The 15,406-nt window shown below is 37.6% G+C and overlaps 1 protein-coding gene across 1 annotated transcript; it reads right to left on the bottom strand.

Annotated features, from left to right (window-relative positions):
- Positions 1-1,491: 1,491 nt before the first annotated feature.
- Positions 1,492-14,081, bottom strand: LOC137925540 (facilitated trehalose transporter Tret1-like). Its single transcript, XM_068768999.1, has 7 exons — positions 13,886-14,081; positions 8,281-8,486; positions 5,737-6,051; positions 5,261-5,393; positions 3,621-3,829; positions 2,444-2,632; positions 1,492-1,722 (listed from the first exon to the last, which is right to left on the bottom strand). Exons 1-7 carry the CDS (start codon positions 13,968-13,970, stop codon positions 1,492-1,494), a joined length of 1,368 nt encoding a protein of 455 aa, XP_068625100.1. The 5' UTR covers positions 13,971-14,081.
- Positions 14,082-15,406: the final 1,325 nt, after the last annotated feature.

The following is a 15,406-nucleotide window of genomic DNA, read 5'->3' as shown; positions in this document are numbered from 1 at the left end:
GTAAAAAAATATTCAAAGTAGAAACTTATATTAAAACAGAAGTTTCTAATTGACCCGTTAACGAGTGTCTACATATGTCAATAATTATTTGTTTGTGTCTACATATATTTAATTATATATATAATATAGTTGTTTTCTAATTCCAATTTCTATATACTATGCAGTGAGAATGGTTGAATCTATTCGTATGATACAGTCGAACTTCTAGCAGAGTTAATGACACGTAGGTATATAAGCAAGAAAGGGACCAATATTTAGCCACTTCCGCACATGCAGTGGTAGTCGTGCAACAAAGTGCACCGCCCGCCAGCCCGCTGACAAATGCGTATGCGGCAAACAATGCAAATCACACAACCACCACCGCCAAATTATTCAACACGTGTTTCACCCCTCCACAGGGCATCTTCAGGAGTTATGTTACACCGATTAGTGCCAAACACAGTCCGAGGTAACACCTGATTGCATTAAATACGTACGTATATAATCAAAGGAAACTGGCTACTCCCGCCCTTTTCATGAACATATCGCGCGCCCTCTCAACACGCTTCATGGTTAAAATTTAATAAAATTGGTTCTTAGCTGAATACTCCTTACCAAAAAAATGATCTTATCAAATTTCACGTATTAAAATCTTATGATTACAGAGATATTGTGATGAGTTACTACATGGGCAGAAAGCTCTCATGTTCATTAAATGGTTATAAGTATAAAAACTTTAAATGGAATTAATGCGTAGCTTATTTTAAATTAAAAAGCTTTAAAGCTTTTACACCTATTTCCAATCATTTAGCACAAAATTGTCATTCTTAAACTTTATTGGGATGCCACAGGTCAATAACTTTTGCAGTACTAAGTCTGCAGAGACAGATGGTGAACAATTTTAAAATGTAGTCAGACCAATTTTCTTACCTCATTTTTTTATTAATTCATAAAGTTTTATTTATTATTTGAATTACCCTTGATATCTGTCTATAGAAACCATCTTAATAATTCACTGTATCCATAACATATTTTTAATTTCTTTTTTTTTTAACACGGCCTTGAAGAAGATCGCGCGCCGGAGGAAACATTTTCAAATTTAATGGTCTTTTGGTGTCTAAAGCTGTAAGCCAGGTATTACCTCTTACGGGTGATCACTTTTCTCTTTAATCGTTTAATAATTTGATGCGATCTGATTTTTATTTACATAGTGTTTTACAAAGTAAAATTTTAATGTTGTGTCATCTATGAAGGAACATAACAAAACCATTATTCATACGAAAACTATTAGTGTACTATTAATTTATGTGTACTGCTGGTGTACCGAAATACATAAATACATTTATGAAAATGAGCTACACATTATCTTTTTCAAAGCTCTATAACCTATAATAAATTACAGGGTATATAGTAGATGAACCAAAATAAAATTTAAAAGAATGAATTGAAAGTTAAGTAAAACTATTTTCACTTGATAAATAATTTAATATTAAGAGTAAAGTCATGTAGGGATCATACAATGGGCCGCCGGTGCAGCTGTCGCTCCACGCGGCGGGTGGTTTGCGCACGGAGCCGCGGCACCGCGCAGGCGCCGTACGCAGCGCCGAGCAGCCCGACGCCCGCGAACATGTACAGCAGCGCGTGCCGACCTGCGACCTGCTCGCCCGCCACCAGCGCCAGCGCCTGCACCAGCTGGAGCGCCTGCGTGTACGCGCACACCGCGCCCATGGCCACAGCTCGGATCTGCGACAAACATACTCTTTGATTCATTTCTCCATCTGTATAAAAAGAAATCGATTATTTTTTATTATTTATATATATCCCCAAATATCTACAGTCCGCTTGTATCTTGGTCACGCCCCGTAACCAATCGTCATTATCATTTCACCCGTAAGATGTCCATTAACTGGACATAACTCTCGTACGAATTTTCAATAGAACCGGATGAAAGTGCCCTGATTCTAGCGTCTTCCACTATAATCCAGGCACTGGTCTTGGATCCAGGTGATGTAATATTCTCTAATCCATTAAATTAGAATGAGATCTACAACAGCGCCAAGATCGCTCAAAGAATTGCTCGTCTGAAATGGGAGTGGTTGGAACACATCGCTCGTGTAACTGATGGCCATCGGGGCCGAAAGGTTCTCGAGTGGTGATCACGAGCCGGTAGACTCGGCGCCCCCCCCCCCCCTCACTAGTTGGACTGACGGCATAGTTAAGGTGGCGCGAAGTCGCTGGGTGCGGGCAGCGCAGTGCCGGCAGCGGCGATCTTCGGGCGAGGTGTATGCCTGGCAGCAGCAGTCTATCGGCGTCCGTAATCTTTATCTTATACTTTTGTATACTGCGCACCAAAAAACACAGATTTTTATTTGCATTTTTATGTTTGTTAATTGATAGAACGACCGTATTACAAAAGTTGACTAGATATAATGCAAATTTTTCTCATAAAGTCCGAATGTGATACCTCTAAATTGAACATCTCAACCATGATAACGGTGGGCAGGCTCCACAGCAGCCCATAACTCGTTACGAGCACAGGCAGCACGGCCACGGGCACCCATCGCAGATACGAGACTGTCAGCTCCTCCTGCATGTAGACCGCCAACGTGCCCAGCGACAGCACCAGCAAGCTGAAAGCGGCTGTCAGCACGTACTGACCGAAAAGATGAAAACACTTTTGTCAATAATCATTTTACATAAATTTAAACTAATCGTTAACGGAATTAACAGCGGGTTAAAATTTAATCTTTCATTATTTAACAACAAGTTCTTTGCACCACCCGTGGTCACGGAGGACTGGTGCCTTAGACAACTGTATGCCATGTTCACCTTTACCATATATTTAAGAAAAAAAATATATTTATAGTATTTTTTACAGTTATAGTACTCCAGTTTATCAAAGAAGACACTATATTACTAACAAATAGATACACTATCTTTAATGGGAATAATTATATGAACATTCCTTACTTATTTTGAACGGAATGGTGTCCGTGTAGGTGTGTGTTTGTGTGCGTGTGTGTGTGCTGGTGTTCCACAGGCCCGTGTACACATGCCGGTGTACAGGTTAACATTGTACTCTTCTATAATGTCTCGTAATTATCACGTACCCAAACGACAAATTTTAGGTCCCTAACGTCACTGCTTCACGCGCGCTAGTTGAAGACACACGACCCGCTTTGGAGATGCCGGGCTGCTCGATTTATTGTGGATTTATGTAATGTACGCTACGTGTAACAACTATGGGAATGAATGGTCGCGTTTGTAACACCCGTAGTTTTAAGTTGAAGGGTGATATCATAGAGGAGATTAATGTATATATGAAACGGCTAAACACGTTAAAAAGTATACGAATATATAGTAGTCTGTATAGTGTACTAGTCTGTGTAGCTACAAGTTGAATTAGAAAATTATTACAACGCTTGTGTTGTCTAATAAGGTTGTCGAGTGGCGGTGATGCTGCGCAAGGTCGGTCATGGGAGCTATCTTTGGGAATGCGTATGCCTTGCAATGGGCGTCTATCGCTTGATTATATTGATGATATATTGCGCTCGAGGATTGTTCCACAATAACACGTTAAAATAAAATAAATTCTAAATCAATATTTCGTCCTACATTTCCTTCTTTTAACGTACGCTCACCTTCCTCTCCACAAATCTGGCGAGGACCACGTTAAGCAGGCCGCCGACGAGCATGCCGAGGGGGACGATCATCTTGTGCGGGTCGACGTCCGCCCGCAGCTGCGCGAACACCTTGTCCTGGTCCAGGAAGATGGCGCTGCCGCACAGCGCCGTGCACGTGCTCAGCACGAGGCCTATCTTCACCGCGTCCCTGTATATTTGGTTTTTTACTGCAATAAGTTGTATTCTATTAGTACGTTGGGCGTGCTCAATTTCTCACCCGCTGCTTATGTTACTCTAAAGGACACTTATTAAAAAAGTTTTGTACTTCTGTCCGATGCTATAAGTTATTGTAATATTGAGGTTTTTAAAAAGAACTTTGTCTTTCAACACTTGGACATTACTAGCACGAAGTTTCAAGAGCACGGTATCAAGCATTGTATAGCAAATGAAACAATGAAATTGTTGTGTGAACTCAAATTCATTCTACAAGTTTTATTCAATGCCGCCACTTGTTCAATCTCGATCAATTGACGAGCGTTGTGTCGACGCACGCACATACCTATTTATTTTTTTATTTTTATCTTAAAGCTCTTGTGTTGTGATTTGCGGCCAGTAACGGTTGGTCATAAAATAAAGATATTAGACTCTGTACAGAATTCACCAAAAAGTTCTTAGGGGCTCAATCTGCGGTGTGGTTAATGAAAAAGATCCGACATTTTGACATAAAGTGATTAATTTTTTAAGAAAAGGACCAATATTTAGCCACTTCCGCATATGCAGTGGTAGTCATGCAATAAAATGCACCGCTCGCCATTAGTGATGATTGATGATCACACCCTAATCGGTGTAACATAACTCCTTAAGATGCCCCGTGGAGGGGTGAAACACGTGTTGAGTAATTTGGCGGTGGCGGTTGTGTGATTCGCATTGTTTGCCGCATACGCATTTATCAGCGGGCTAGCGGGCGGTGCATTTTATTGCATCACTACCACTGCATGTGCGGAAGTAGCTAAATATTGGTCCTTTTCTTACTTAGGATGGAATTTCGCGAGGTAACGCCTGATTCCATTAAATGATTAAATTTTTGCAATAATCGATATATGCAAGCGTGTTTTTTTAATTGCTAAGCATTTATCATCGCTTAAATTTTAAATGAATAATATTGTAAAATCGCAGTATGAAACAGGATTTATTTTTTGTTATTCTTAACTTTTTTCCCGCCAACGAACCGTACTTTAACGAGGTTATGAAAAAATATTTATCGAAGCCATTCACGGGACGCGATTCGTTTTTGTTTATACAGATTAGAAGACACATTGTCTGTTTAAATTTAATCAACACACGTGAGTGGATTCGTTGAATTGTTATTTTACTCTACATGAACAAATGGTATGAAATAATTGTAATAAAAATTAATATATTTTTCTAATTTTACAGTAACACTGCAAAATTGTAGTGTGTGTGTAAATGAATTTGTACCCTAGTGTGTTATGATACCCTAAGCGCGTATACACAACAGTGTGTCAAATAGTGATTTAAATTAATTTCGAACGCTAGTGTCAAAACATTACAATAGATGGCGGTTTACAGAGGAACGATACAAGTCTGCAACACGATGTTAAGATTATTCGTGGTTCGAGCATTGGCGCTGTACTTACATATGTTCAGGATGTTGAGGTCGCCGTTGGCGCGGGCGCGCGCGCTCTCCTCCTGCAGCCGCACGACCTCGTCGACCACCGACGCGTCGTCAGATTTCAAGGACATCAGCTTAGCTTTGCTTGTTTTAGCATCCTGTAGGAAAGACAGAAATTAGTTATTGAGGTGTAGAGATCTCAAAAAGTAATGGTAGATGTTCCCTATCCCACATAAAAATAAAGACGTGTTGTGTTAAATAAACAATATGGATTTTATTTATTATTTAATGGATTATTTTGCTGGTTTCTGCATCTTTAACATTTAACTTTTCAAAATTAAAAACGTTTCATTAGTGACTTCTTAGACACTTCGTTAAATGCGATTTCCAGCAACTTGATTATCGTCACCACTCGAAGACTATCAAGCCAAGCTGCATTATCAGTAAAATGAAACTATACACTATATACAAGGTTGACCTTGAGTTTCTGTGCATGCGTACCTCAATTCTGTTGACCTTCACGTAGTAACTCGGAGTCTCCGGAACGAGTAAGATGACGAGTAATGATAGAGCTATGACACCTATCATCAGGTAGTGTATGTGATCCATGGGCAGGAGCAGGTGGAGAGCGGCGCCCGCTGATGTCATCGGCGCCATGAGCGCAACCGTAGCGGCGCGAATGCTGTCGGCGCTGATCTCTCGCACGTACACCGGTAGCGCCAGCACGAGCCCGCCTGCTGCCGCGCCCGCAGCCGCCGACTGCACCAGCAGCACCGCAGCTGTCGTCTCCACCGCCATTGGGAGCACGCACGCCACCTGCAAGTCACCACTGTCTTTTTATCACCAGTATAATCTAACACAGAGGTTCCTAGACTTTTTTCTTATAAATCACTTGATGATGAACGGAAGGATGACTGCTTCATTTCTACCATATCATCAAAACTAGACAAAAAATATGAAAATTGGATCTGACTATGGACACTACATTGCAACTGACTTCTAACACAAGTCATCAACAGTCGTTGAGCTTATTTAAATATTATCTGCTTACATTATTTAAAAAGTTAAGCCGAGCCAATATTTGGTTTGAAAATGAGATAAATTTTAGTATAACAAAAAATTGTGAACATCAATTTTTTGTCATACTAACGAATCCAGGGGTTTAACATGGAACATTTTGGTAATTAGGAATCTAAGAGAAACGTGGTCGAGCCGCGCTGACAAGTTTACACTCCTTCAACAAATCATAGGCTATGTGCACGATTTCTCTACGAGACCGAATCAGGAATGAGCAGATGGAACAGATGGACCGGCAAACGTAAAATAGGACCTCCGTGCACAGTGGACAGATCACTTTGTTAAGGCCTTTGAAAGACACTGGATGCATGCTACTTCCAACAAGTCCTCGCGGAAATCTATGAGGAACGGATACGTCCAGCTGTGGACTTCTAGTGATAATAAACGTTAAGTATAGGAAGCCTACTGTACACATGTTCGTAAATACAAGGTTTGTATACACAGCTCAGCAGCTTAGTTTCACTCCCTGTGATTAAATGATAACACGAGAGATTCTAAACGAGTGCTTGTTACGGCGTGGTCCGCACGGACACCGTCGGCCGGGCGCGTAAATGTTGCATCGTTAACCTTTTAAGTGCCATGAGGACCGCCGGCTACCTCACGATACCCAACAATAGGTGCCGTGAGGGCCGCCGGCTACCTCACAATTTTTCATCTGTACATCTAAGGAATATTAATTTTTCCGACCCTCCGGTAATTATTAGCTTCATTAGGCACCTAGCAACTGGATCACGGGATGGTATACGATTTGCAGCATGTTTTAGAAGCGGTTACCATGGGTGCCAATGAGACCGCGGGCGGCCTCACTTTTTATATAAAATTTACATTAGAATATGTATATAGAAACCTTTCTTTGTATTGAATTCACAATTTATTCATATTTCAAAGCTGGCTTTGAAAACCTATCGTGTTTTTTGTGTTACAAAAACGTGACCCGCCGGCGACCTCATGGCACACCGAGTACTCTGTTGCCTTTAAGTGACATGAAGGTCCCCTGAGTCTCAGTACATAATGATATACATAATGTGTTATATTCAGTCATAGAATGTAAAGATCCCAAATTTTCACATAAGGAAAGCCTACACTTGATATTTCCATTTGGCACCTGGGGAAGTCATGGCCAAAACAGCTTGGCAGTTAGAAGGTTAAAGTTATTGTCTGTGATGAGACGGTATTTTATGTTACCTGAATGTTCAGGATTTAGATGATTCCTTTTTTATTGATTTTGTAATTATCATTATTTTATTCTAATCCATAAATTTCTGAGCGTTTTCAAGACAATCATTATTTTTTATACTTTATAAAAAAATTGGAAGAAATAGTGTATTATAATTCGTAGCTTTTTAAACATTTTGAAACAATTGTTATTTAGAATATTTTGAATTATGTGTAATTTTTTAAGTTTGTATTGTATTGTTTGTGTGTTGTAATTTTTAATAATGTTTTTGGAATAACTAATAAACTAAAGTTTTTAAATTTTATATTTATTTATATTTTCTTATGTTAATATTATATTTTTCTATAGCACAATGTATAGATAAAGTCTGTAATGTAAAATTAGATTAAAAAGTTTAATCGTCGTTAATTAAAAATTAGATTATTTATGACCGAATCCTTAAGGAAACACGTGCCAAATTAACAGCCGGTCATTATAAACATCGTCTTTCGTGATCGTATAAATCTAATTTTTTTCCTTCATAGGTACTTTTATAAATAATGTAAATATTTTGATATTATAAGATAGTACGATGTAAGTTAATAGGTACTATCAGTGTATGTGTTGAGATCCACTATCATATCATATCATATCACATTTTCATATCATGGACCCCCAAAATTTTTTTTCACTGACGTAGACCCCTTGCAGGTTGTCATGGACCCCTAGGGGTCGATTTAAACTACTTTGGGAATCACTGGTATAAATTAACTATGAATTACTATGTGACTAACATAAGAAAAAGAACTCACCACTTGTAACAAAACAACGACGTACATGCCCGCTTTCCGACCGCATCTGTTTATAATGACGCTGTACAGCGGAGCAGTGAACAGAGAACATGCGATGAACGTCGCCGAGCTCCATGGCACGTCGACCGAGTCGATAACGGGGCTCAGATGCGCGTGCGCACGGAGGAGTTCATTCTGCGCGCCGTGCGCGAGGAACGGCAGGTTGACTGAAATGAGAGACAGCGCGGTTGAGATGCGTGAATTTATTGCTCATTTGCTGTCAATTAATGTTTGGTACACCCTGTGCAAAAATCAATAGTTTCGAAAACAACAAATAGCTTAATAATAATACAGTAAGAAAAAACGTTTTCGAAATTCGAATTACTACATTTTTAATTTTGTTAACTATGTTTTTTGGGAGTCATCACTTTAGATAAAATGATTAGGAATAGGTGCAGAAACTTTAAAACTTCATCGTGACTGCTGACAAAAGATATTCAACTCTGTAACAATTAACCACCTCGGTCATGTAAGCCAGGCATTAGCAGCCGAAAAAGCCGATATTCGGTTTTTCCCGGGGGCCCTGAGACGAAATTCCAACAGAAAAAATGTTAATGTAACCTATTTCTATAGAACAGTGGCTGTGGTGTAGCTCAGTGGTAGCGGACTGAGACTTGCAATCGCAGGTCGCGGGTTTGATTCCCGGACTACGATCTTATATAATTCACACTTTGTTGCATTGATTATATAGAACTGCCACCGCTTACAAACAGGCTTCTAGAGCATGGGCAGCAGCGTCCTGCGCACACTGCGATTGCCAACTCGCCTGCCACGCGTAGCGATTACGGTATATCTCCCATAGATATCTATGTAGAAGGCCATAGAGTGTAATGCCTTATATTCCTTGAAAACCTATTTAAGAGTGATTTACCTCTTGAAAGTGTTTACACCTATAACCAATCAAACTCAGGTAAGTCAGGTAAGTACTAATTTTTGAGAAAACCACAAAATGCTTTTATAAAAAAAGAAGTCATTTTGAAGCATTTTTACCAATAATTTAATAAGTTTATCGTAAAGGAAATTGTTGATCTGGATAGCACTTGATCACTTACATCACTACAATTTGACTTAGTGAATGCAACATCAGAGCATTTCGAAGGGTCGAAAACATATTGCACAGAACAGTTGGCCGCTATCGACAAGGTGAACGGATGACTTTATTGATGTAATAAGAAAACACAGGATGCGGGCCGCTTACAACCAGACTTTAGAAACATATGATAGATGCTTTTGTCCAAGAGTTGACGACATAAGATGACTATAAAAGTTTAAAGAAAACAGAGGACGTCGATAGTGTACCTACAAGGCATCGTGAAAAATTTTCTGTACTAAAATTTCGACTGCAAAAAGTCTCTTATTCAATTGTAATAAACAGAATCAGATTATTTAATGAAATTCCGCAAAACATTATTGGAATACCATTTACAAAATTCTAAACGCGACGAAATAAGCACGAATATTTATGTGACAAGAATCTTTGGCAATTATGTCGCCTGATTACTTTGATTTCATTTAGGCTATATTTAATAAATTGTATTCGTATAAATTAGTTTTTAACTTTATTAAAGAATTTGCTGGTGTGGAATTTCTTCCTATTTCTTCTCCACAACTATATCAATTTGCAAAGTAGAGTAAATAGTTTAAAATAACGGCATATCGAAAATAGTGTCGCGCCTTTGTCGCTTCAATCGCGGAAGCGCCGGCATTAGTTGTAATTATCCTGTGAGACAAATTTGTTATCTATTTTAATTAATTTCAATAAAATCTAATCATATATTTGTATAACGCCTAACGACTGTCTTTAATATTAATAAATGTGGGGTTTGTCAGTTGCGAAGTTAGGAATATGTGAATAAATATTTGTTTTGAAGTTCAGCGCAACCAAATTGTGCGCATTTAGACCGCGCAATGTACTCAAAACGACGAGCGTTTTTAACTCAACGAAGCGAACCCCAGTCCGGTTCAATTGGTTCAATTGGCCGCGACGCCGTACAGCAGTCGAACGACGTTTTTGTAATTGCGCGCAATTGTCTGCCGCCGCGCCCGCTCGAGCTACTTATCTGTTTCAAAGTACACATGTAATTAGATATAAAGTTTTATAGATGTTTAATATCACTACACTACAAATACTCTAATGTTAACTACAAACCTGTATATGCTTGTATGTAATGCTAATCCTTATAATGATAGTTAAACTATATTTAATGACTACCTGTCTCTAAAGAATTAAGTCAAAACTTTGTTTAATGATTTAATATATGTCTTTATAATAAAAATTCTCTGAAAATTAAAATAAATTTGTAATAGCTCTCCTAGGCTCTATAAAATGAGTAATTATATTCGGTAAAATAGTATCCGGCCTGAGTCGAGGCTTCTCCGGGAGACCTCGAGTTTCGCTACTTTAAAACAAGCCTTAATCTCGGCACACTCTGCGCTCTGCCATTTAACATCTGCAAGTGCCATTTAGGCAGCAGTGAGAGATTCTCACTCATCTCATTTTCAAATATAAGTGACACTTATGTAGGCTACTGTAATTGGTTTTTCAAAAAAAAAAAATCGCGTGTTTAAAATTGACAATAAATTTAAAAAGTTTATCATTGTAAAATTCGTAACATTTTAAAGTACTGACACATTTTGTGAACCCGATTAAATTTGTGTAGGTTCCTCTAAGATCGTGCCGCATTTGGAACACTCATATTTTAAATCGAAGAATTCAGATGATACAAAAAATAAATTCAATACGTTTCCTCCTCGTTGCGCCTTATGCTTCCTTATTGAGCACCATCATCTTTTTATAAAGTACATCACGCCGGACTTTGGCTATGTGTATTGCTTCAGCTGGTATGGTAATAACCATGGTTGGGACCTGATCGGCCCACCGCGCGGGGCGCGGCGTCGTGGTCACCGTTCATCTTTTCCGATGATCAAACGTGTTTCTAAGTTGTCGCTGTTTTCCTGGCTAGTATATAGTGGAAAGGTCGGTTTTGCGAGCAGTTCTCGTTATTAATAACATTCGCCTTCAGCTCATGTGAAACGCATTGACGCCTAAACGATTCGCTTTTCTTAAATTTAACACTAATTTCTATCAAATTTGGCTACACCCTCGATATGCTGTAGACGATTCAAATTAAAGTTTCACTAATTGTGCTTTAAGTGTAGAAATGTGAGAAGGTGACGGTCTTGTATGAATATATTTCCGTAGTTTCGAGCGTAGGCGTCGCAACAAGACGGTGTCTAATCGTCAAGAGTCCGGCGTATTTATTTGCTCCGCAGTTGTAGGACATCCTGTTTGGATATTCCTGGCAAAACAAAAAGACGACCAGGCGATGAAATTACAAACATGTACTACACATCTTCTGCCTATATTTTTATGTAATTATTTAATATGCAAACAGCTTAGACAGATATTCACATTTTATATAATTTATTGTTTCTATGTTAACTTGGTCGTTATATTTGTTTTTCAGGTACTTTATCTGTAACCTTCATCGTCAGAACGGTGAATATTGAATGAAGGTGATGAACTGACATAACATTCCTTAAAATTAATTCCAAAATAATTGTCGATTTTTCTTGACCTAAATTTAAATATATTTATTTTTATGATGTGTTTATTTTTTATTCCATAAAAAATCTCAATAAACGATTTTTTTTTAGTATTTCTTGTTATAATAAAACATTACATGTTTCTTATATGCTGAAATCATTGGTAAATCATTTTTAATAATTTTTATTCGATTCTATTTTTGAATTTATTTATCACTAAATCTTACTTTCAAATATTGTATAGGATATTTAATATGAAATATATTTGCATATATACGAGTAAATATATTCTTTATGATCGAATTATAAATACAATTATGAAGCACATATATTTACGTTTATGACTTTTATGATGAAATCGTTGTAAATCTCTATCCTCTAATAATGAATGTACTCACAGCACTTAGCTTCACGTTGCATTTTATGGTCGATGTATTTTGTGACTCATAGTGGATCTAAATATATAGAAAAAAGTGTCCTTGGGAAAAGTGCACTATCCCTGTGTCGGATCGTGATTTTAAAATAATTTTATAGCAGTGTTAAAAATTTTACGACCCAATTAAAAGTAACAAATATGTACATATTAAAATTATAAGTAAATTTGTTTAAAGTATTATTTTGAAAATAAAAAAAATGTTTCGCAACTCGAATACAAAATTTGTGACGTTTATGGACCTCGTGCAGTGTTAGTTAAAGTAACACAAAGTCAGACTTCGCTGTGGTCGACTATTTACTGATAAAATAGACACCATTTTTAAAAAGAAATTGATCAACGTCTATATGTGAGTGGTAACAACGTAACCGAAGAACGTAAAATTGACCAAAACACAGTGTGGACTAGTGTAAATAAAGTTGGGTATACATAAAAACTGGATATTTTGTTAGCACACGAATTCACAACTCAAAGATACCTAGTGTACAACTGCTCATTTGAGGATGTACGGCTGGGTAGAACTATGGAATTGGATCTTTACTCTTTCCATTTGATTACATTTTTAGCCACTCAGCAGAAATTAAGAGAGTTAAGAGAGCTTATTGAGGAGGTGATGATGGATCCGCCATATGGCCCTGACCTCGATCTCTTTTCTTTTAAATCAGTTTCAGGTCAACGCCAAGACAGTACTGTCTCTACCGCGTTTATTTGATAGATCTAGCTACAAAGTGGCAAAAATGCATCTAATTACTATAGTTAAATGTGAATAAAATATGAAAAACTTTATCACATATTCTCATATAAAATGCGAACGAACTTTTTTTCTAACTCAATACGTTGAGACGTATATGAATAAAACATGCTGTTGTGGGGTATTATCTAAAACACACGTTCTGTTTATTGAAATAAAATTAATAAGGTTAGTTATTATATATAAAAAAGTCATTTTGCATGTTCTATTCAATAAAAATGAAATTTAATGTTCGCATTTTAAGATGTTTCCTGGATTCTATTATGCGAAAACGAATACCCAATCCCCTCGGCGACGCCGTAAGTTGGGAATCGCTTTATCGTCCCATTCAACTTTTTGACTAAGTTTACTTATACAGTTTAGAATTTACTTAAGAAAATATACAACCAGTTCTTCATTTGCAACGTCCACAAATAAATCACTAGGCTTGTGATTTAGTTTTTACATGATTAATCTTGAAAATTCATTTTTTTCACGTATCCAATTGTACTTTAATTGAAAAGCAAAAATATTATTTATTTACGCAACAGATAAAAATTATGCTATATTAAAAGTTATAATAAACACATTTAACTATGAAACATGTTTCTAAAATATGTAGTTACATATTATATTTTTGCTTATAATTTTCTCCGTGCACTACAGCCATTACAACAGACACTGCGTTTTTAAAACGACAATTTTAATTTATCACAGATCCAATTGTTTATTGATAGTAACGACAAGTTAACGTCAATGCGTAAGGAGGATACAAATAAATTTAAATATGTAACGAAAAATGATAACAAATTTTAATAAGTAGCTAAAAATGACTTTAAAATATTATCAATACGTACCCAAAAATGATATTAAATATTGCTTCCAAACGGAGCCGCCGCGGCGCCGGGCCTGAGGCGCGGACTTGGTGATGGTGTACACCATGGCGGACGAGTGCGCGGGCGCATTCCCGCGCGACACTCGCTCTAGCGGCCATAAACACAAAGCCCGTTATCGCGGGACGTGTGTTTGCTCACGCCGCCGCGTGCGCAGCGCTGCCGGCGCGACTGAGTCAACAGGCCGCGCTACGTGCCGCGCCGCGCGACTCATGGCTTCTGTTCCACTAGCTGCCTCCCCCGGCTCCACCCACGTACATTTGTTTTTAACAAAAAATATATATTTTCCGCAAAGGCAAAAAATGACTAAATTTCACTATCATGGCTTGGTGTTCGAGTTCTAATATTGCTTGTGATTAAAGGTGTGGCGCACTTCATCTTCGTGTCCGCCAATAGACGCCAACTGCAAGGCATATGATTGTAACAAAATTGCGATTTAGTGTTAAAAAAATTAAAAGAGTAAGGATTAAAATGAATGAATGAATGAAGAAGGAATGAATGAATGAACCTGCACTGTTCGGTGAAGTAAAACGATGAAAGTGAGACGAAACATAAAGAATGAAAAGAAATGAAAGAATTTGTGACGAATAGAAAATTAAGTGTATGATATTAAGATGGATAAAGACTAGAATGTAAATAAGTAAAGTTTGTGATGAAATTATTATTGTTGAAAGTAATTCCTGCGTATCTAAGAACGAAAAGGTACAAGAGGATCTAAAAACTTGGTCATAAGAAAGTCACACGCGACCGCAAAGGTCGCCGCCACGACATGTTTCGCTTGGCTCGACAACCTTTCGGCTTCGGCGACACTCGGCTCACTCAAACTTATTTTGTTTACTATCAACTTTACTTAATGTTTAACTAATGAAACTTTACCCAACTTGTGATGAGATTGTCAAATAATTGCCATTGGCAGCCAGCTTAGATCAGCTCGGCTCAACTTGCTTGTATCGTAACACACAGACAGTCGTACAAATAAAACAGCGTATAAAATTTCAAGCCTTGTCAGTACAGGGATTAAAGTATTGTTATGTTATATTGGAACAATACTAATATAGGCTAAGTGGCTGTGTAATATTGGCACAGCTTCCTGGAGGAGCTGTATCTAAATAAAGAATTTTTCTAAAAGTATGATTAACTAGAAAAAAAATATATCCCACGAGGACAAGAAGATGCCTTAATAAAGATATTAGATTGTAGATTTTATATGTTTGTAAGAATTAGTAGTACTGACGCGATAGAAAAAGGAGTTATTAGTTGGATACACAAAGAATTCTACCACAAGGAGGAGGGTGGGTAAATAAAGAGTTCTTTCACAAAGGATCTTTAAGAATATACTATAAAGAAATACAAATATTACTACTTCCAGCTGGAGTGACTCTGTAAAAAAATGTTCACTAACAAAGAGTGCGTGGATAAAGAGAGAAAGTGTTCTCCCATGTAGAAACTTCTGGTAGAAACCCAACCAGTCCAGCTTCCTCCCCT

Source organism: Battus philenor, unplaced genomic scaffold, assembly GCF_028537555.1.
Source record: "Battus philenor isolate CCGP_79_NKW_IND1 unplaced genomic scaffold, ilBatPhil1.0.hap1 SCAF_27, whole genome shotgun sequence".
NCBI lineage: Eukaryota > Metazoa > Arthropoda > Insecta > Lepidoptera > Papilionidae > Battus > Battus philenor.
Note: the sequence above shows the minus strand (reverse complement) of the source record. Positions and strands in the feature narration are given on the sequence as shown.

Coding starts and splice junctions, on each gene's coding strand:
- LOC137925540 (XM_068768999.1), bottom strand. CDS start 13,970: ATGGTGTACACCATCACCAAGTCCGCGCCTCAGGCCCGGCGCCGCGGC. Junction 8,487..13,885: donor ATATTTAATATCATTTTTGG/GTACGTATTGAT, acceptor CTCTCATTTCAG/TCAACCTGCCGTTCCTCGCG. Junction 6,052..8,280: donor TCGTTGTTTTGTTACAAGTG/GTGAGTTCTTTT, acceptor GGTGACTTGCAG/GTGGCGTGCGTGCTCCCAAT.